At 47.5% G+C, this 23,580-nt stretch overlaps 1 protein-coding gene across 3 annotated transcripts in view; it reads right to left on the bottom strand.

The window, feature by feature from the left end:
* The window catches only part of cacna1ia (calcium voltage-gated channel subunit alpha1 Ia), a 447,558-nt gene that overhangs the window by 83,104 nt on the left and 340,874 nt on the right, over positions 1–23,580 (bottom strand). For all 3 annotated transcript variants that reach the window (XM_072588890.1, XM_072588891.1, XM_072588893.1), the window contains 7 exons: positions 17,030–17,181; positions 13,289–13,474; positions 12,720–12,837; positions 11,010–11,165; positions 9,460–9,550; positions 5,881–6,056; positions 1,417–1,857 (listed from right to left, as the gene is read on the bottom strand). In XM_072588890.1, coding sequence (XP_072444991.1) covers positions 1,417–1,857; positions 5,881–6,056; positions 9,460–9,550; positions 11,010–11,165; positions 12,720–12,837; positions 13,289–13,474; positions 17,030–17,181 — 1,320 coding nt within the window. The remainder of the gene's footprint in view (positions 1–1,416; positions 1,858–5,880; positions 6,057–9,459; positions 9,551–11,009; positions 11,166–12,719; positions 12,838–13,288; positions 13,475–17,029; positions 17,182–23,580) is intronic.

Here is a 23,580-nt window from a genome sequence, read left to right as displayed (position 1 = left end):
GTTGGTGAGGCCGCACCTGGAGTGTTGTGCACAGGTCTGGTCTCCTTACTTGTGGAAGGATATACTGGCTTTGGAGGCAGTGCAGAGGAGGGTCACCGGGTTGATTCCGGAGATGAGGGGATTACCCTATATGAAGAGGTTGAGCTGCCTGGATCTGTACTCACCAGGATATAGAAGATTGAGAGGGGATCTTATAGAAACATATACAATTATGGAAGGGAGAGATAAGGTAGAACTAGGCAAGCAGTTTCGGCTGGTGGGTGAGACTAGTAGTAGGGGACATGGCCTCAAGATTAGGGGGAGTAGACTTAGGACAGAGATGAGGAGGAACTGCGTTTCCCCGAGAGTAGTGAATCTGTGGAATTCTGTGCCCAAGGAAGCAGTAGGGGCAACTTCATTAAATATATTCAAGAGATAGTTGGATGGGTTTTTGCATGGTAGGGGAATTAAGGGTTATGGGGATAATGCAGGTAGGAGGAGGTGGGACAATGGATAGATCAGCCATGATCTTAATGAATGGTAGAGCAGGCTCAATGGGCCAAATGGCCTACTCCTGCTTCTAACACTATGATGCTATTAAATGACCTGATGACATGAATGGATGTGTGACAACATCTCGTTTGTGATGTGGTTTGTTGTGGCAATGGAGGAGGCCAAGGATGGTCGTGTCGGAAAGGGAGTGGGAAGGGGAATTGAAATGGGCAGTGACTGGGAGGTCCGGTAGGCCCCTGTGGGCCTGGCTGAGATGCTCGGTGAACTGTCCCCTAAGTTTACATTCGGTCTCCCTGATGTAGAGAAATTGCCCAAACAAACCACAGCTCCTATTGGACAAACACCACCTCACCTTCCACCTGGGCAGCCTACAGCCGGGAGGACTCAACATTGAGTTCTCCAATTGCAAATACCCTCCTTCCCAGCCCCGACTCCCTTCCCAGCCCCTCCCCCTCCCTTCCTCTCCTCCCAGCCACCAACCAGATTCATTCCTCCCATTGACCAACCAGGTCGTACCCTTTACCTGTCTTCACCTATCCCCACTTCACCACTCTGCCCCCACCACCCCCTTTATCTGCAGCTCCCCCCACACCCACCCCCAGTCCTGAAGAAGGGTGACACCTGAAACATCGACTTCTCCACCTCCTGATGCTGCCTGGCCTGTTGTGTCCTTAGCTGGTCTGGCCTACATGTGACTTCAGACACATAGCAATGTGGTTAACTCTCAAAAGCCCTCTGGACAATTAGGAATAGATAATAAATGCTGGCCTGGGTAGGCCAGAGATGCCAACATCCCGTGAATGAATTTTTAAAAATAGCTAGAATATTTTTTGTTGGTGCAGATGCAATGGGATGAAGGAGCACTTCTGGATTATATCATTCCAGGAGCTGGTAAAATACATGGGAAATGGTTCATCAACTCACATAGTCAATCTCCTCTTCGTAAACGCCTGGCTCTTTCCTGTTGTTCATCTTTGGGAAGATTTCCTTCACAATGTGTGGGCCCTTTCCATTACAGTCCCTGTGGTCCATGGTAACGGTTGCTATGCTGTTCTTCCTCGGCACGGGCTGCACGGCGGGGACCTGGAGGAGTTCCGGCAAGTCTCCTGAACCTTTGGTGTCCAGCGATAGTGCCCGACGGTGCAGTGGGTTGGAGCTGGTGGCCTCTTCGGGCTGGGCATCGCTGGGGTCATCGGAGGTCGAGCAGATTCTTCGCCTGTTGCCCGCAAGGAGAGCCTCATGCTCCCCAGAGAGAGGCTTGTGTTTCAGGCTGGAGGAGCGGCCTACACTGCTCCAGCTGGTCCTCCGGCTGCCCCAGTTACTGCCAGCGCCCCACGGCACATAGTGAGAGCTGCGGTGGCTTGACTGTGAAGAGCAAAACAAACGGTCATCACCACCTGACTGTCACGTGGGGAGGGTCAGAGGTCATCACCACCTGTCACATGGGGAGGGTCAGAGGTCATCACCATCTGACTGTCACATGGGGAGGGTCAGAGGTCATCACCACCTGACTGTCACATGGGGAGGGTCAGAGGTCATCATCACCTAACTGTCACATGGGGAGGGTCAGTGGTCATCACCACCTGACTGTCACATGGGGATGGTCAGGTCATTACCACCTGACTGTCACATGGGGAGGGTCAGAGGTCATTACTACCTGACTGTCACTTTGGGGTCAGGGGAGCCATCACCACCTGACTGTCACATGGGGAGGGTCAGAGGTCATCACTACCTGACTGTCACTTTGGGGTCAACACCACCTGACTTTCACATGGATGGGGGTCATCACCACCTGTCTGTCACATGTGGGGCTGCAGAGGTCATTACCACCTGACTGTCATATGTGGTGGTTGTGGGTCATTACCTCCTGACGGTCACATGGAGGAGTCTGGGGTCATTACCACTTGACTGTCACATGGGGGGGTTCAGAGGTCATTACTACCTGACTGTCACATGGGGGGTCTGGAGTCATTACTACCTGACTGTCACATAGGGGGAAGTCAGAGGTCATCACCATCTGACTATCACATGGGGAGACAGAGGTCATCAGAATCTATCATGTGGGGAGGTCAGAGGTCATCACCATCTGCCACATGAGAGGTCAGAAGTCATCATCTCCTGAATCACAGAGGGTGGGTTTGAGGGTCAGGTGTCATCACCACGTGACTGTCACATGGGGTGGGGGTTAGGGGTTAGGGGTCATCACCACACGACTGTCACATGGGAGGGAATTGACCAAGATCTCATGGCCTGTTTCACTTGATCATGTGACCAGCCAGTCCCTGAGCGCAGGTTACAGAGACAACAAAGGCTAACATGGGCTGGGCTTGGCTGAGGTGTCACTCCTATTGTTGTACCGAGGGAACGCTGCACTGTGTCCTTTAGGCGAAGCATTAACTGCAGGCCCAGTGAGGCATTTTTGGGAGGACTGGCAAGGAATGAGAGTAGATGATGAATAACAGGACCCTCAGGTGTACGGGAGGATCAGAGGGACATTTGTGTACATGTCTGCAGATCCTTAAAGGCAATGGAAAACCTGCATTGGAAATACCCGCTGTGTGAGGAAGGGTTTCCTGACATCACCCTTGCATAGGCCCCTGATTCAAAGATGAAAGCTCCACCTCCCCCTTTTCTGGATACTCCCCCTGACCCCAATGTGGACATCCCCACCCATGGCCACTAGGGGAAATAGTTTTCTTTTCTCTATCTCATCATATCCTTCAATCGTCTTCACAATCAGACTGATCCATAATTTTCTGTGATGGAACAAACACAAACTCGGTCCGTGTAACCTGTTCATAGAACTTAACCGTTTGAGCTCTTGGTTTCATTTTAGCCACTAATCTGCCCTTGAAGGGAGGGGAAACAGGTAGATATTGAGATCAACAAGGAATATGAGATACTTAACTTTATTAGTTGAGGTATTGAATACAAGAGCGAGGATGTTATGATGGAGTTATGTAAGAAATTAGTTAGGTCACAGTGGGAGCACTGTGTATGGCTGTAGTCACCATTCTATTGGAAGGACGTGATTGTTCTGGAGAGAGTGAAGAGGAGGCTCACCAGGATGTTCCCTGGGCTGGAGCGATGCAGTGAGGAAGAGAGAATGGATAGGTTGGGATTGTTTTCCTTACAACACAGAAGGTTGAGGGGGATCAGACTGAGATATATGAAAGTATAAAGGGTGTGGACGTGCTAAATATGGGGGAAATGATTCCCCTTAGCAGAGGGGTCAATAATCAGGTTTTAAGGTAAGGGGTAGAAGATTTTAGAGGGAATTGGAGAAACTTATTTTTCACCCAGACGGTGGTGGTCATATGGAACTCACTGCCTGAAAGGGAGGTAGAGGCAGGAACCATGGAGACATTTAGTTTAGATTAGTTTAGATTCCCTACAATGTGTAGCCCAACCAATCCACAGGCCCTTCAGCCCAACAAGTCCACACCGACCATCCATAGAGCATCCCACCCAAACCCATTCCCCTACATTTACCCCTGACTAATGCACCCAACACTATGGGACAGTTTAGCATGGCCAATTCACCTAACCTGCACATCTTTGGACTGTGGGAGGAAACCCAGGCAGATAAAGGGAAAATGTGCAAAATTCACACAGACTGTGGCTGGAATTGAACCAGGGACCCTGGTGCTGTGAGGCAGCAGTGCTCACCACTGAGCCACCATGATGCTGGAAAATCTGGAAAACATCTCCAAAAACTCACAGGACCATTACAGAGGGAGGTGACTGAGTGACAACAAACTTTGGCCAAGGGGTGAGGCTGTGATAGGGTTAGAACACCAGTGATCACCAAACGGCTCAGTTGAACAACCTAACCCTAACCCTTATCCTTATCCTTATCCTCACCTTAACCCTAATCCTCACTCTCACCCTCACCCTAGCTCTAAGCCTCACCCTCACTCAAACTCTAAACCTAACTCTCACCCTAAGCCTCACCCGAAACCTAACCCTCATTCTAACCTGAATACTCACCCTAACATGACACTAACCCTAACCCTCACTACACCCCTCACCCTAATCTTAACCCTAACCCTCACTGTAACCCTAACTCTCACCCTCACCCTAACCCCCTGTTAAAATGGATTCAAGATCTATTTAACTGAATGGGGTTCCAGTTTGTGTGTCATCTCTCTCACAAACAGACGCTTGCAGATTAAACTGTCAGCAGATGGTTTAGTTATGGGCCAATAAATAGCTTGCTTTTCAAAGTGCTACCATTTTGGTTCTTACTGTTTGGGCAAGGTTAAAGTTGACTAGCATGGGACTGTGTTCCTGCAGTTCTCACCTTCAATGGATGTGAGAACAGCTAATGGTAAATGCGTTATTTCTCTTGCTCAAACACCTCGTTTTCACGTGAGGTTGATTGGCTGTTCGACCATGGCATGCATCGCAACTGAAGTTGATCCTTTGTTACCTGTCAGTCATAGGCTTTGCAATCGGACAAGGACCATATTTCTTTATTCATTCCTGAGATGTGACCAGGCCAACATTTATTGCCCCATCCCTCAGTGATGAGATTAGATTCCCTACAGTGTGGAAACAGGACCTTCGGACCAACAAGTCCACACCGACCCTCCGAAGAGTAACCCACCCAGACTCACTTCCTTCTGACTAATGCACCTATCACCATTGGCAATTTAGCATGGCCAATTCACCTGACCTGCACATCTTTGGGCTGTGGGAGGAAACAGGAACACCCAGAGGAAACCCACACAGTCACCCGAAGCTGGAGTTGAACCTGGGACCTTGGTGCTGTGAGGGATCAGTGCTAACCACTGAGTCACATTGCCACCCCTTGAGAAGGTTGGGGTGAGCTGCCTTCTTGAACCGTTGCAGTCCACCTGCTGTGGGTTGACCCACAATGCCCTCAGGTAGGGAATTCCAGGATTTTGACCCAATGACAGTGAAGGAACGGCGCTATATTTCCAAGTCAGGATGGTGAGCAGCTAGGAGGGGAACTTTAAAACCTTTTTGCTAACATTACACATATTGGAGGTGGGCGAGGGGTGTGTGAACGAAGGCTGGTTAGACTAATAGTCAAGAACCATCAGAACCGATGTTGGCTTTCTGATTGGACATGAAAGTAAAACACCAGGACGATGGACACGGTGTACTAGCAATGGCAGGGAGGGTGAGGGGTTGGGCAGTTGGAGGTCACAGAGTCACAGAGAAATGCCCATTGGCCCATTGAGTTGTGCCAGATGAGGCAAAACTTCCTGCAATGTGTCCAATTAGAGTTGGCCATCCGTCGGTAACCCAGGGAGAGATCAATTCATAACTCTCACAGTGGTCGCACATACCCTTGCAGGACCCACCCAACAACGCTTTCTGGATAAGGGTGGCTAGACAGCTGCCAAGTGACGAGCTTACCAGCGACTTCTGGTCAAAGTTGACACGGGTCAGTGAGGTCACGCTGCTTCTCCGTGATCCTGTAGGGATGTAGGGGTTTTCCGGTTGGAGTGAACTCCTCGATCCTACGGACGTATTCTGAGGAGACAGATCCAAATGCCCGTTGGGAGTCATGGCAATCGAACAGGCTTTCAGCTCTGCATTCATTAAAAAAGGAAGATGAGAAACAGCAGTGAGACACTGTCCCAGGATTCCCTGCACCAGACGGACCTCATCCGTGCAGCAAATTCGACAAGTGCACAGTGGCACTGATTCCTGATGAAGGACTTTTACCCGAAAAGTCGATTTTCCTACTCCTCAGATGCTGCTTGACCTGCTGTGCTTTTCCAGCACCACTCTAATCTGCACAGTGGCACTGTCCCTACCTCTGGACCAGAAGGTCTGGGTCCAAGTCCTACCTGCCCTGACATGCGTTAAAACAGATTGATTAAAACATATCCACAAGACCTACTCTGAGAGGGACAGCTTTTAATTAATAATGTTAGGAGGGAAAAGTAGGAAAGTGGGAGTTGAGGATTATTAGATCAGCCATGATCGCATTGAATGGTGGAGCAGACTTGATGGGCTGAATGGCCTGCACCTTCTGCTATGGTCTAATCCTGGTTTGGCCTGACTAGCAAAAGGCACAGTGTAAATTAGAGCCTGGTAATGTGGTGAATTATCATGGCGCCGTACCACATAGAAAGGGGACCATTGTACTCTACAGTGAAACTTCCCAATTCCTCCCACTCCCCTGCTCTATTCCCAAATCCCTCTTTCTGATACTTATCCAATTCTCCCCTCAAAGTGACTGTTGAAACTGCCCTATCAGACAGCACACTTTGTGGGAATCAATAGCATTGCTATTTCCCCGTCCAACTCTATTTTGATTTAGTCCCTACCCCCCCCCTTCACTGTTTTGATCACACGGCATTGCCCTGTGGTTTGAAGGGCAGTGCTTGTCACTGGCCACTTGGGTGTTTTTCCTATCTTCCTGGTGGTGGAAATTGAATAAAGATTTGTGCACTTTGTGTCCTTCACTGTGTCTCACACCTGCACACACACACCATGGGTGCTGGGGAAAAAATAAGCACTACCGCAGTTAGGCGGTAGTGTGGAAAAAAAAGAGAAATAAACGGGAGTGTTGGTGAAGGGCAGAGAAAAATAAAGAAAAAAAAAGAAAAGAAAAATTAACAGAGGAGACTAGCCACTCGGGTGTTTTCCCCCATTGTGTGGAGAATTGGATCAGTGTGGGACTGTGACTCTGTGTGTATATAAAAAAAAATCAATAGCATTGCTAACTTGTGCTCTAACCCTGAGTGCTGGGGACACGGTTCAAATCCAACCACAACTAGCTGCTGATGGTATTTAATCTGATTTTGTAATATTTAGAATTCAAAACTAGTCCCAGTAATGATGTGGAGGTGGCAGTGTTAGACTCGGGTAGAGAAAGTCACATGACGCCAGGTTATAATCCAACAGGATTATTTGAAATCACAAGCTTTTGGTGTGCTGTTCCTTCATCAGCAGTGCTCCCAAAGCATGTGATTTCAAATAAACCTGTTAGACCATGACTTGGTTCCAGTAATGGTAGAAATTATCATTAAAAATCCAGAGGGTTCAGTCATATCTGTTAGGGTAGAAAATCTGCTGTTACTTACCCGGTCTGGCCTACATGTGACTCCAGAGCCACAGCAATGTGGTTGACTATAAACAGCCTCTGAAATTCCCTCACAGTCACTAAGGGAAGGAGCAACAAATGTTGGTCCAGCCAGTGACACCCTTGATTAATAAAAAATAAAAAAGTCCAAAAACACAGAAATGGGTTACATAAAAGTACGCTTGGTATTGGTGAGAAAAGAATTTATTGAGTATTTTTATCTTGCAATCGTCAGGATAATGAGTAAAAACACCATTTTAAGGGGTAATCTGGAATTAGTGTTGTATAAAAGGGGAGACACCATATCTACCCAAATAGGCTGTGTTATCATGGGATTCCTGCTAGGCCCAATTCTCACAAACATTACTGAATCCCAAGAGTGTGGAAGCTGGCCATTCGGCCCATCAAATCCACACCGGCCTCTGAAGAGCATCCCTTCCAGACCCACCCCACTGCATATCCCACAGCTAACTCATCTAGCCAGCACATCTCTGGACACTATGGGTAATTTCCCACAGCCAATCCACCCTGACTTGCAAATCTTTGGACTGTGGGAGAAAGCCCACATAGACACGGGGAGAACATGCAAACTCCACACAGACAGTCACCTAAGGCTGGAAATGAACCCAGGTATCCCTGATGTTGTGAGGCTGCAATGCTAACCACTGAGCCACTGTGTGCAGTATCCTGACCACCTGGAAAGCTTTGATATAATCCTGTGAATGATTAAAGAAAAAAAAATGCACATCAGCAATCAGAGTCAACTTGTTTGGTTTCAATTTTAGATAAAGCCTGACATTTAACTGTCAATTAGGAGAAAGTGAGGACTGCAGATGCTGGAGATCAGAGTTGAGAGTGTGGTGCTGGAAAAGCACAGCAGGTCAGGCAGTATCCAAGGAGGCTTATGCCCGAAACATTGATTCTCCTGCTCCTTAGATGTTGCCTGGCCTGCTGTGCTTTTCCAGCACCACACTCTTGATAGTTAACTATCAATTATCATTAATTAGTATCGGAAGGATGTTGTGAAACTTGAAAGGGTTCAGAAAAAATTTACAAGGATGTTGCCAGGGTTGGAGGATTTGAGCTACAGGGAGAGCCTGAACAGGCTGGGGCTGTTTTCCCTGGAGCGTCGAGGCTGAGGGGTGACCTTATAGAGGTCTATAAAATTATGAGGGGCATGGATAGGATAAATAGACAAGGTCTTTTCCTTGGGGTGGGGGAGTCCACAACTAGAGGGCATAAGTTTACAGTGAGAGGGGAAAGATATAAAAAAGACCTAAGGGGCAACTTTTTCACACAGAGGGTGGTACGTGTATGGAATGAGCTGCCAGAGGAAGTGGTGGAGGGCTGGTACAATTGCAATATTTAAAAGGCATTTGGATGGGGATATGAATAGGAAGGATTTAGAGGGATATGGGCCAAGTGCTGGATAATGGAACTAGATTAATTTAGGAAGTCTAGTTGGCATGGACAAGTTGGACCAAAGGGTCTGTTTCCATGCTGTACAACTGTATGAGCCTCTGACTCTAGTGCAGTTTTCATGGCAACCCCTCTATTAGTCAGATTACACTTGCTGACCTATCACCTCTCTCCTCTCATACAGTTTAACTGATTAATTCCCCCTTGAATTGGTATTCTTGCAAATTGCCCTGATGCAAACAAGATGAACAGCTTTAAAAGATTAATCTTTTTGCAGCAATTCTAAAATATATTCTCTCATTTCCCCAATTCCTTCGGTTCTTTTATCAATTGCCTCTAATCCGTGTCCTGTGGGTTACTGACTCCCTGTACCTCTGGAAACAGTTCCTCCTCATCTACTTCGTCAAAACCACGGGAAACATCTCCGCCACAAATGGAATGTGCTTGCCCAGTTTTATTACAGTTCCTGTTTTGCTCTGTACCTGATAAGTAATGCATTTCTTTGATCTTTTCGTAGTCTTCCAAGTTTGTTGAAGTTTGTTCTTCCTCTGAGTCTGACTTGTTGGCATCTCCCTGATGGGCAAGTACAGTGGAAGAAAATTGAACCTGTGATTTGAGGTGAAAATGGGAACAAGCCTCCAGCTGGTGTCATCTTTGAGAATGACTTTAAAATATTAACCACAGTACAAAATGATTGAGCAATGCCAGGGGAGTCACACAGTGGTCCGATACAGTGCCAATCACCCTCCACAATGTTCCTCTCTGACCTCTAACCTGGGGTATCTATTCCCTTACTGTGACCGCTGAGCCATACGTGACTCTTGAAGCTGACATTTATTCCGTCCATCAGCTGCGCTAAACCCAGGTGATCTCATCACTATCGCACTGCTGTCTGTGAGATCTTGCTGTGCACATTCTGGCTGCTGCCCCTCCCCAAGAATTTCAACACCTTAATATTGGCCTTGTTGGCCTGTGAAGTGCTTTGGGATGTGATGGGCGCTATGGCAATGCACATTGTTCCTTCTGTAGTTGTGCTCTGAACATTGCTCAACTGAGACCCATTTTGTTTCAGCTCTCTTTGCCCTCAACTCATCAGGATAGGTGCGAGGCCTGTCTATTGGAGATGGTAGCAACAGTCTATGTGATTCCCCTTTAAATGGGTTTCATAGAACTCCCTACATATGGGTGGAGGCCATTTGGCCCATTGAGTCTATAGCAACCCACTGAAGGGCATCCCACCCAGACTCACCCCTCTACCCTATCCATGTAATCCTGCATGTCCCATGGCCACACCACCCAAGCCTGCCCATCCCTGCACACTATGGGCAATTTAGCATGGCCAATTCACCTGACCCGCACATCTTTGGACTATGGGAGGAAACCGGAGCACCCAGAGGAAACCCACACAGACACGGGGAGAATGTGCAAACTCCACACAGACAGTCACCTGAGGGTGGAATCAAACCTGGGTCCCTGGTGCTGTGAGTCTGCAGTGCTAATCACTGAGCCACTGTGTGAAGCATCTGATCAGCTGAAAAACTTTGACATAATGCATCCTTTTGCCAACAGTACTGAAGTTCTGGCCCAAATAAAAACTGTGTCATTGCCTTCTGCCCAAGAAAATCGAACCTGTGATTTAAGGTGGGAACCTTAAACAAACCTCAAGCTTTCTCATCTGAGAAAATGGATTCAAAATACCAACCGTGACAAAACCGACCATGCAATGCAGGGTGGGTTGCTCAGTGAGCCGGTACAGTGCCAATCACCCTCGACAACATTTACTCACTCCATGACTCCCTCATGCTGTTTATTGTCATGTGCCTGGATCCCAGAAGGAGGCAGGGATACGTGTGTTTGAGTTGACCTGCTGAAAGGTTGCTGATGGGCGTTGGAGAGAGGAGATGATGGTTTCAATCCCAGGGAATCCAGAGCTGATGGGAACAAACCCCGAACCATAACCGGCCCTCTTAAAGGTCCTCCCTACATTTCCTGGGTGAACATGGGGAGGAATGGGAAGATGGTGGGCACTTACCTCAGCCTGGAAACCCTCGACCAGGATGGCAACCAACAGGTTAAAGAGCACGTAATTGCCAAAGGTCATCAGCGCCACAAAATACAAAGCAGCCCAGGGTGAGGTGGAGGCCATTCCGTTATAAAGCACGACGTTCCAATCTTCCTGGGTCAGAATCTGCACAGGGTGGGAGGGGTATGACAAACGCAAACTTCAAATTTCCTTCACAACCCACAGAGGTGATTGTCACAGTGCACCCAGAGTTAACCACTCAACTACAGACTGGCACATGATGTGGAATACAGTCAAAAATCATACAATGGAATCCCTACAGTGTAGAAGCAGGCCATTCGGCCCAACAGGTCCACACTCCCTCTCTGAAGATCATCCCACCCAGACCCACCTCATCCTGTAACCCTCCATGTCCCATGGTTAACCCACCTAGCCTGCACATCCCTGGATACCACGAGCAATTTCCCATGGCCAACCCACCCTCACCTGCACATCTTTGGATTGTGAGAGGAAACTGGAGCACCCGGAGGAAACCCACACAGACACGGGGAGAATGTGTCTGTGTGGAGTTTGCAGTCACTCGAGGGTGGAATCGAACCTGGGTCCCTGGCACCATGAGGCAGCAGTGCTAACCACTGAGACCCAGGGCCCACCCAACTTTGCCAACATCCCATAAGTAACTTTAAGACAAAAAATTACTAAGAAACTGATTTACACTAAGATCACTGATACTGGCATTAAGTAATTGATCGCTCCAGCAGGAGTCGTCAGAGATCAGGAAGCCCAGCAGAACTGAAGACCCTCCTCTGTGTTTCACTCACCTGTGACAATACCTGCTTCTGTGTTGCATTTGAGTGTATTTGGGACATTTTATCTTTAATTGGGTTTAATAGGGTCGCATTGAAGAAGGTATTTGGTTTAGTGCATTGAGTGTAGGAGTTGGGAGGTCATGTTGTGGTTGTACAGGATATTGGTGAAGCCACTTTTGGAATACTGCATTCAGTTCTGGTCTCCCTACTATAGGCAAGATGTGGTTAAACTTGAAAGGGTTCAGAAAAGATTTACAAGGATGTTGCCAGGGTTAGAGGGTTTGAGCTATAGGGAGAGGCTGAGCAGGCTGGGGCTGTTTTCCCTGGAGCGTCAGAGGCTGAGGGGTGACCTTACAGAGGTTTATAAAATCATGAGGGGCATGGATAGGGTAAATAGACAAGGTTAGAGGAGTCCAAAACTACAGGGCATAGGTTTAGGGTGAGAGGGGAAAGATTTAAAAGGGACCTAAGGAGCACCTTTTTCACACAGAGGGTGGTGTGTGTGTGGAATGAGCTGTCAGAGGAAGTGATGGAGGCTGGTACAATTACAGTATGTAAAAGGCATCTGGATGGGTACATGAAAAGGAAGGGTTTAAAGGGATATGTTCAAATGCTGGCAAATGGGACTAGGTTAATTTAGGGAACTGGTCGGCATGGATGAGTTGGACCAAAGGGTCTGTTTCTCATGTTGCACATTGCTTTATCTCTATGAGTCTATGTCTCTATGGATGGTGGAGGGGATTTGATGGGCTGAATGGCCTACTTCTGCTCCTACATCTTACGGTCACATGATCTGACCTTCCTGCTTTCCTTTAATTTATTTACAGAAATACAACCAGCTGCTAGTTTACTTTAACCAAGTTCCTGTGGGCTGCCCAGAACACCCACACCTACTGTTCAGGAGACTGACCTGAAAAACTGTGACAATAGCCCAGAGAAGAGAGTCAAAATTCTTCCTGTCAGGAACAGTATCCCCGCCATCGGTCTTCAGGCTAAATTTGCAACCGAATATGTGCATTCCCAATATGCTTGAGAAAAGGAGAGATAGGCAGTGTGTTAAAGTTCATTTCAGCAAGAAAGCGAAACGATTAAGTGCTACTAAATGCTTTGCAGATTAAAATCAACCCCATCTGCTTCCTCCTTCACTTAGTCAATTAAAGCACCAGTTTCTCATTCCCTGAAGTGTGCAGATTGGGTGTCCAACAGTCACAGCAATTTGCTTTATTTTCTCTCATAATCTTCGCATCCAATTATGTAGCTAAGCTGAACCTCCTTGGAACCTAACGCGTAATTATAATTCCCAATCACATGTTTTGTGAGGTTTGATGTTGCTTTGTGCTGATAGGAAGTGTCTTTTAGCCTCTTGTGTTGGGCTCACTGCAGCGCATCGTCATGGAAACCAGGCCAAATGGCCAACGGTCAAGCCAATTCGCTAACCCTGGAAGGGAATGGTGAGGGTTTTGGGACGCTCTGGCCTACCTGAAGATGAAGATGAAGAGCATCAGCAGCATGCAGAAGGTGGCGACGTTGTCCATTGTCTTCATGAGGACGACGAGCTGACGGCGGAGAGCCGGCATGAACCTCACCAACTTCAGCACCCGAAGGAGACGGAATGTCCGCAAGACCGAGAGGCCTCCATCTGACTGGCCAACAATCTCGCAGACACTGCCCAGAGAAAGAGGGGTCAGCAATGCGCCCGAATATTTCCACGTGGCTCACAATATTACCCTTTGGGAGTCACACTCTTTATTACAGACGCAAAGGGATCTATCAAAGCACAACAAACTCAAATTCCAGAGCCCAAAGGTGAAACTGGCTCCAGTTTTACTGTCACTGATTGTCTGCATGAGAACGCAGTGCCTTGACCAATATTTATCCCACAACCCCCGTCATTAAGACACATGACCTGGACATTAAGGCTGTGCTGCTGTGCTGACATTGGCTGCAGTCTTTTCCACATTATGACGGTGACCAAATCTCCAAATGCAGGTTGGATGTAAAATGCTTCGGGATGTTCTGTGCGCTACACAAATGCAGCTTTTGTTAAACCTGGTCAACAGTTCGGAGTTTTCTCAAATCAAAAGACTGCATTCTAAACGCAATCTGCAAAAAAACCTCCTCGAAATCCCTTGCAGTGAGAAAGAATTTCACTAAAGCTGTCACCCTAACAGTTAGTGCATGGGATCAGAGAACGCTATTCACCCCTCCACCCCTCCACCCCATTGAAATCCTATAATACAAGGTATTTGGGATTATAATCCTATAATCACAAAGGCCAACCTCCCACCTATAGAATCCATCTACCAGGCCCACTGTCAAGGAAAGGCCACCAGCATTTTCAAAGATCCATCCCACCCTGGCAATGCTTTTCTACAACCTCTACCATTGGGGAGAAGGTACAGAAGCCTGAACACACGCACCAGCCGGTTTCCTAACAGTTTATTAGATTTTTTTAGATTAGATTTACAGTGTGGAAACAGGCCCTTCGGCCCAACAAGTCCACACCGACCCGCCGAAGTGCAGCCCACTCATCCCCCTACATTTACCCCTTAACTAACACTACGGGCAATTTAGCATGGCCAATTCACCTGACCTGCACATTTTTGGACTGTGGGAGGAAACCGGAGCACCCGGAGGAAACCCACGCAGACACGGGGAGAACGTGCAAACTCCACACAGTCAGTCGCCTGAGGCGGGAACTGAACCCAGGTCTCTGACGCTGTGAGGCAGCAGTGCTAACCACTGTGCCAACGTGCCGCCAATACTACCCCACTGTTGTTAGAATACTGAATGGACTCACAAACTCTTAACATTTGTATGTACCTGTGTTTTGTTTTTGCTGCTGTTTACCTATTATTTACTTATCTATGTTACTTAACTCTGTGATAAAAACAGGGACTGCAGATGCTGGAAACCAGAGCCTAGATCAGAGTGGTGCTGGAAAAGCACAGCAGTTCAGGCAGCATCTGAGGAGCTGGAAAATCGACGTTTCGGGCAAAAGCCCTTCATCAGGAATAGAGGCAGGGTGTCTGCAGAGTGGAGAGATAAATGAGAGGGGTGGGGGTGGGGAGAAAGTATCATAGAGTATTCTTGTAGAGAGAGGAGGAAAACTTCTTCAAGGCAGGCATCCTTGCAAGGTTGCCTATTTAACTCTGTGATCTACCTGTAATGCTCGCAAGACAAAGCTTTTCACTGTGCCTCGGTACACGGGACAATCAATACGTGTAGTAAAACAGACTGTAGCTCAATTTGAAGGGCTGTGTATTAACTAAAAATGGATCTATCTATCATGTGTGAATGTGTGCATGAGTGAGAGTGGAAGATTGGGAGAGTGTGAGTGAGAGTGGGAGAGTGGGAGAGTGGGAGTGAGAGTGGGAGAGTGGGAGAGTGGGAGAATGGGAGAGTGGGAGTGAGAGTGGGAGAGTGGGAGAGTGCATGTGAATGAAAAGTAAAGGGTGTGTGAGAAAGCGTGCGAGAGTCAGTCTTCTTAAAAATCCATTTAGGAGATCAGTGTATCGCTGACTGGGTCCAGCATTTATTGCCCGTCCCTAGTTGCCCTTTGAGAAGGTGGTGGCGCATTGCCTTCTTGAACCGCTGCAGTTCCCCTGCTCTGGGTTGACCCCAATGCCCTTAGGGAGGGAATTCCAAGATTTTGACCGAACCACAGTGAAGGAATGGCAATATATTTCCAAGTCAGGATGGTGAGTGGTTTGGAGAGGAGATTGTGGGGGGTGGGGGTGTTCCCATGTATTACTGCCATTGTCCTTCTAGATGGAGGAATTTGTGGAGTTCTCAAGGGACTATCAAGGGAATCTTGACGATTTACTGCAGTGCATCCTGTAGATAGTACAGACTGCTGCTACTGTGCATCACTGGTGTAGGGAGCCAACAATGAAGGTGTTGGATGTGGTGCCAATCAAACAGAGGCTGCTTTTTCTTGGATAGTGCCAAGCCTATTGAGTGTTGTTGGAGCTGCCCCCATCCAGGCAACTGGGGAGTATTCCATCACACTCCTGACTTGTGCCTTGAGGAGGGTGGACAGGCTTTGGGGAGTCAGGAGGTGAATTAATCATTGCAGGATTCCGAGTTTCTGACCTGCTCTTGTAGTCACTGTGTTTATGTGGTGAGTTCAGTTGAGTTTCTGGTCAATGGTAACACCCAGGATATTGATAGTGGGGGATTACTCTCTCAATCATCCAAGATCTCATTGAACAGCAGAGCAGATTCGATGGGTTGAATGGCTTACTTCTGCTACTTATAGTATTATATACTTGGAAAGAACAGTGTCAATTACTCTCAAGATGGCCCTTCGATTATATACGTCTTGAGTTTCCTCTAAGTTTCTTTCTGGAGTGAGGGTTAACTGTCATGATGGGGTCTGACCTCCAGTTTCAGGATTGCTCCTGGAGTAACATTGGCCCATAATCTGATTCAGGTTTGTGACCTTGCAGTACCCCTTTCTTAAACCAAGCCATGTGTGTAAGGTTTCTCTACAAACCTTTTTGTAATTCTTCAATCTCCTCAAGAAGTAATGGTTAGAATCTCATTTGTTGGAGATGGTCTGGTACTTGAGTGGTATGAATGTTATTTTCATTTCTCAGGCCAAGCCTGGATATTGACCACCTTTGGAGTGTGTCCTTTGCACACTGACAGGGTGAGGGGGCTGCCTGTAGAAGGAGACAGTGAGGTCTGGAGATGCTGGAGATCAGAGTTGAGAGTGTGTTGCTGGAAAAGCACAGCAGGTCAGGCAGCACCTGAGGAGCAGGAGAATCGATGTTTCGGGCTGGAGCCCTTCATTAGGAATCATTCCTGATGAAGGGCTCCAGTCTGAGACGTCGATTTTCCTGCCCTTCAGGTGCTGCCTGACCTGCTGTGCTTTACGGGCTGCTTCAAGAAGGCAGTATCCCCTTACCACCAGTAGGGACTATGGCAATGTCCCTCTGGGTATTCCCTGAGGATGTGTCCACAGGTCCGTGCGCTCTTCGGAATGAACCGCCAGAGAAAGTGGCAGATGTGGGTACAGTAACAACATTTGGACAGGTACTTGATCAGGAAAGGTTTAGGGGGATATGGGCCAAACGCAGACAAGTGGGACTAGTTTAGATTGGGAAACTTGGTCGGCATGGACTGACTGGATCGAAGGGTCTGTTTCCTATTTGACTCTATGACTGTATGAATCCCAGAGAATATTCGACGTCACCTTCACTGCACATTGCCCACCTGATGATGACGATGATGCCGTCAAAAATATTATAAGGATTTCGCAAGTAGTTGAAGCATCCAAACGCAGTGAGTTTGAGAATCATTTCCAGGGCGAACATGCTGGTGAACACAATATTGCTGATTTCCAAGACATGGGTCAACTCCTCGGGCTGAAAGGAATGGACAGGAGAAATTGGGTGAGAAATAGGGTCTCAATGAGCAAATTGTACTCAGTTTGTGTAGCTGAGGATAGGCTTTACCCATTGGAGTGGTTTTAATAAAGAATGATGCCTAAAGTACACTTCTCAAGCCATTACTCTCTCATTCATCCACGATCTCATTGAACAGCAGAGCAGATTCGATGGGTTGAATGGCTTACTTCTGCTACTTATAGTATTATATACTTGGAAAGAACAGTGTCAATTACTCTCAAGATGGCCCTTCGATTATATACGTCTTGAATTTCCTCTAAGTTTCTTTCTGGAGTGAGAGTGTTAACTGTCATGATGGGGTCTGACCTCCAGTTTCAGGATTGCTCCTGGAGTAACATTGGCCCATAATCTGATTCAGGTTTGTGACCTTGCAGTACCCCTTTCTTAAACCAAGCCATGTGTGTAAGGTTTCTCTACAAACCTTTTTGTAATTCTTCAATCTCCTCATAACAATCAACACCGCAACTCTGCTCAATTTGATGGGAATTGTTTCTTTGGCTTTTCCTCTCAATCCCAAACTCCGAATGTACATTTACCCACACAATAATCAACAAACCCTTCGCTGTCAATGCAGTGGGGGAGGTGGTGACCTCATCATATTGTCCCGGGGTGAGGAACCCAGAGCCCCAGGCTAATGTTCTGAGGACATCACTTCAAATCCAACCCTGGCAGATGGTGCAATTTGAATTCTATAAAAACAAATTCTGTTATTTAAGAAAATAGCTGACATAATGGTGTCTATGTAGCTACTGTTGATTTTGCAAAAACCCATCTGATTCACTAATGTCCTTCAGGGAAGGAAATCTCCCATCCTTACCTGGTCTGGCTGACATATGACTCTAGATCCACAGTCATGTGGTTGACTCTTCATTGACCTCTGGGCAATTAGGGTTGGACAATAGACGCTGGCCTTGCCAGCAATGCGCACATCCTTAAACACTTTTAAATAAACTCCACCTTCTGCTCACTCTTTCTCCCAAGATCTTTGGAAGTCTGCCCCATCCCATGTACGATATGTTTCAGAGGTGGTCTTATGGTGCAGCAGTATTGTCCCTACATCAAGACCAGGAGGCCTGGGTTAAAGTCCTACTTTGCTGGATGTTTGGTCGAAACACAATGATTAAAGTGACGATAATGAGCATCAGCCAATCACCAAGGTGCGATAATTGAATACCAGCTGGAGTCTCCAATATGCAGTGGGTGGCCTGAAGTTCAGGAGAATACCAATGCCATCAATCTCACAGTGGGGTATGTCTGTCTCTGACTTGGTATAGCCCAGCGAGTGGGCAGTAGCTGAACTGGTCACCATGGATTAGGGAGGAGGAGCACAGGATCAACCAGTATCTAGGTTTACATCAGTCAGGGGGATGTGTATAGAAAGGGTGTCTGTGAGGGTGGGGGAGGGGTGTCTGTGAGGGTGGGAAGGTGGGGGAGTGGTGTCTGTGACGGTGGGGGTGGGGGACCAGTGTCTGTGAGGGTGGGAAGGTGGGGGAGTGGTGTCTGTGACGGTGGGGGTGGGGGACCAGTGTCTGTGAGGGTTGGGGAGCGGTGTCTATGAGGGTAGGAAGGTGGGTCAGGGGTGTCTGTGGGGGTGCAAAGGTGGGGGAGTGGCGTCTGTAAGGGTGGGGGTGGGGTGTCTGTGAGGGTGGGGGAGTGGTGTCTATGAGGGTAGGAAGGTGGGGGAGGGGTGTCTGTGAGGGTAGGAAGGTGGGGGAGGGGTGTCTGTGAGGGTAGGAAGGTGGGGGAGGGGTGTCTGTGAGTGTGGGAAGGTGGGGGAGGGGTGTCTGTGAGGGTGGGAAGGTGGGGGAGGGGTGTCTGTGAGGGTGGGAATGTGGGTGGGGTGGTGTCTGTGAGGGTGGGAAGGTGGGGGAGTGGCGTCTGTGAGGGTGGGGGTGTGGGGGAGTGGTGTCTGTGAGGATGGGGGGGTGGGGGAGTGGTGTCTGTGAGGGTGGGAAGGTGGGGGAAGATTTCCTTTGGATCAAGGACCTCAAGATCCTGTGAGAAACTCCACACCTTTACAGCCAATGGTGGCCCTTGATGATCAAAACCAACCGGGGTCACTGTGCAGACACCTTCTGTCGTTGGGGCCTCAGTGCAAACCCCTCGTACGGGTACCTGAACAGTACTGTGTATTACTGAGGAGAGGCTCCTACACAGCCACAGTGACAGCCACCTGAGAAAGAGAGAGGAGAACATCCCACTACCTCTCTCAACGAGACATCACTGTCATCCCACAGGACCCTCAGCTGCTCTCAGGTAGGGAGAAACAGCTGGTGCTGAGGGGTCAGCACACCTCAGGTGAGGGGAGAGGTAGAGTCCTTCATAGTATAGTAGAATCCATAGAGTGTGGAAACAGGCCATTTGGCCCAGCAATCCTCCAAAGAGCATCCCACTCAGATCTATCCCGCTATCTGCATTGCCAATGGCTAACAATGGGCAATTTAGCATGGCCAATCCACCCTAATCTGCACATCTTGGGACTGTGGGAGGAAACCCAGACAGACACAGGGGAGAATGTGTAAACCCCACACAGACAGTCACCCCCCCCAAGGTGGAATTGAACCCAGGTCCCTGGCGCTGTGAGTTAGCAGTGCTAATCGTAGAGCCACTGTGCCGCCCCACAAAGAGTCTCCAGCCTTTGCAGGAATTGGACCCACTCTGTTGGCATCACAAGCCAGCCGTCCAGCCAACTGAGCTGGCTGACCCCTTTCCCTCACTCCCTCAGCAAAGGTCAGCAGTGATGTGGCAACAACCGTGCTGATTTATTCACTGCTACTGTGGGATCTTGCTGTGTGCACCCCAGCTCTCATTTTTACCTAATGCAACTACAGCTTAAGTGTTTGCTTAGTGCTGTCTCCCTGACACTTTGAGGTGTGACCTGAGGTTATGGTGAGTGCACCACCTAAAAAAAAAATCCAAGTTCTGTATTTCTTGCTGCGATGAATGTGGTTCCACCTCCTTAGCAACCTGACTGCAATTCCATCTCAGAGTGGAGAAAGAGTCAATTTTTCAGTGGCTCAATGAGATTAGGACTGACCTTCACCTGAAAACCATTTACCTGTCTTTTTAGGGTACTCCTCAACGCTTTTTAATGACTGAAAATCCCTCAATCTCAGCCTTAAAAGTTTCACCTAACCCCCAGCATCTACAGATCTTCCCAGCGTAGAATTCTGAATAGCCACCTCTTGCTTGAAGATGGAACACACAACACGGAACAGTACAGCACAGGAACAGGCCCTTCGGCCCGCATGACTCCAAATTAAACTCCAACCCTTCTGCCTGCCCTTGGCCCATCTCCCTCTATTCCTTGCATGATCATGTGCTTATCTGAAAGTCTCTTAAATGCCCCTATTGTATCTACCTCGACCACCACCCCAGGCTGCATGTTCCAGACTCCTATCACTCTCTGTGCAAATAACTTGCCCCTCATATCTCCTTTCAACTTTCCCGCTCTCCTGCATGCCCCCTAGTTTTAGACATTTCAACTTTGGGGAGAAAGGTTCTGACCGTCAACCCTATCTATGCATCTCGTTACTTAGTCTAGTCTCCCCTTACCCTCTGCTGCTCTCAGGAAAATAACAAAGCGAGGAATGTTTCCTATTTTCCCTGTAATCCAGTCTAACTTTGTAATATTACATCCTCCTGTCCTGGCCTCTCGATATCGACCCTTCTGAATTGTGTTGCGATTTGAAACACATTATCGGATCAGCCGTCGAGCTCCGACACCTGAAGGGAATACAAGTCAAGTTTATGAAGCCTGCCCTTGACTTTGAACCCACTGGGACCTGGTACCATTCCGGCTGTTTCTAGTCCTGTGTCACAGAGTTGCCAAAGGCTTCGATCATTAACAAAAGAATCCCAACCGTGCTCCCATTGTCAACTCACAGCACGGAACAACAAAAACAGAGGATTTAATTATGGAGCATTGCATCTGAAGCATAAAAGGAGCAACTTCATTGTAAGCCAGTGCACACTCCTAATGCCAGGTGAATGTCACTTTAAGATGGTCCCTTAATTGCACATCTGTTAATATTTAGTTCTGAATGACAACTCATTATAAATAGTATCAGCCGCAGTTGGAAGTAAAGCTTTAATCCCCTATAGCAATGAACACAGATGATAAAAATACTCCACATTCCTGTCACAAATTTCAAAACTCGTTTATTAAAAGTGCCAACAGATGCTGCCAGTCTTTCTCACAATCAAGTTCTGGGCTTTATTTCCATGTCTGTGTGTTTTTGTTATTCAAATGTAATTCTATATGCTAATAAGCTCCTTCTCCAACCGAAAATTAGCTCATTATTAAAATCCTCCTTGTCGACAGAACAATTCCCCTTGCTTCCCAACCTCCCCCCCATCTAAACCCCTCCCCATCCCTCCCTCTCGTGCATCTGGGAGGTGCCCAAAATACATGAGCACTGAAGAGTAAATTAAGCGTTGTTTCACATCAGCTTCCACTCTCTTGAAATGCTCATCAAATTCTCATAAAATGCTGATTAACTGAACAATAAATGTTGGCTGGTTTGTGTTGAATGACTAATTGCCAGCACAAATTGCAACAAGTCCTCTGATACCTGCTTGGCAATTGCTCCCTGTCCCTTCGAGAGGGCTAGTTCTCTCGAAGTTTAATTATGTTGTTTGAACGAAGGTTGTAATATGGTCGGCGAATCAGATAGAAAGCAGCACTCGCGGGAACGACACAGCAGATAGACCACCACCCAACACAGAAAAGGGCATTTCGGTGCTAATCTCTGCTATTCCCTTTCCACCTGTGTCTAGGTTTCAAAGTAAGAGATCTCCAATCTAAGACAGAGATGAAGAGGTATTGCTTTCTCTCAAAGGGTCATATGTTTTTTGGAACTCTTGTTCCCAGAGAGCTGTGGAGCAAGGATCATTGGATATCCATCATGCAGAGGGTAGAGAGATTCTTAGAACCATAGAATTTTACACGACTGGAGCAAGCCATTCAACCCATCATGTCTGTACCAGCTCCCGAAAGACATACCTAGCCGGTCCCATTCTCCAGCCCTATCTCTGTAGCCATCTAATTTTAATTATATATCCAGCTCTCTTTTGAAACCTCCCATGGAATCCACCTCCCCCACTCTCCCAGGCAGCGCATTCCAAATCCCAACATCTCACGGAGTAAGGAAGTTTCTCTTCATCTCACTCCGAGCTCTCTTGTTGACAATCTTGAAATTGTGTCCCCCTAGTTACTGACATACCAACTGGTAGAAACAGAATAAAAAACTGAAAGAACTGAAGATGCTGTAAGTCAGAGAGAAAACCAGAAATCACTGGAAAAGCAATCCATGGAGGTACACATGGCCGTCTGGATCCTTCCTCTCCTCCCTTTCCATCTATCTCCATCTCCCCCCCCAAACCCATGCCTCCTGACCTTTCGCGCTCTGATGCTGAACGTTCTGTACTCAGCAAAGGTCTCAGCTTTATCCCTCTTCTGCATATATGAAGACATTTTCCTAGCTACTATCAGTTCTGAGGAAGGGTCACTCGACCCAAAACGTTAACTCTGATTTCTCTCCACAAATACTGCCAGACCTGCTGAGCTTTTCCAGCAATTTCTGTTTTGTCAGTGGAAGCAGAATGTCCTTCGCTACTGTCAAAGTTGTTCAACATTTTGGACACCTCAGTAAGGTCACCTGTCAATCTTCTTTGCTGCAAGGAGAGAAGCCCAATTTCTCCAATATTTCCTTACATCTAAAATCCCTCATACCTGGTATCATTCTCGTAAACCTCCTTTGCACTGTCTCCAGGGCTTTAACATCCTTCCCCAAATAAGGTGCCCAGAACTGAACACAATGCTCCAAATGTGACCTGACCAATGATTTGTAGAGGTGTTGCTTTTAAACCGTGTGCCTTTATTTATAAATGCACAGATCCTTTAAACCTTCTTAGTAACTTTTTCAAATTGCCAGGCCACTTTCAGAGAATCAAGTACTTGAACCCCAAGGTCCCCCTGCTCCTAAACACCCCTCAGCATTGTACTATTGAGCCCGTATTGTCTCTCTGTGTTTCTTCTACCAAGATTTCTACTTCACATTTCATTGTATTGAAATTCATCTGCTCATTTAGCCAACTTGTCAATGTCTCTCTGAAGTCTCTCTACATCATTTCCACAATTCACTATTCTCCCTAGCCTAGTATCATCTACAAATTTCAAGATTTTGCCCTTAACACTCATCTCCAAAGCATTTATATCAATCAGAAAAGCAAGTGTCCCAAACTGATTCCTGGAGAACACCACTTCCAACTCGTCTCTTGACTAAAAAGGGAGAGTGATTATTGGGATAGACTGGAAAGTGGGGTTGAGACCATAATCAGATCATCCATGAATGA

This window comes from Chiloscyllium punctatum, chromosome 18 (genome assembly GCF_047496795.1).
Source record: "Chiloscyllium punctatum isolate Juve2018m chromosome 18, sChiPun1.3, whole genome shotgun sequence".
Taxonomy (NCBI): domain Eukaryota; kingdom Metazoa; phylum Chordata; class Chondrichthyes; order Orectolobiformes; family Hemiscylliidae; genus Chiloscyllium; species Chiloscyllium punctatum.
This window is presented reverse-complemented; position numbering and strand designations above follow the sequence as displayed.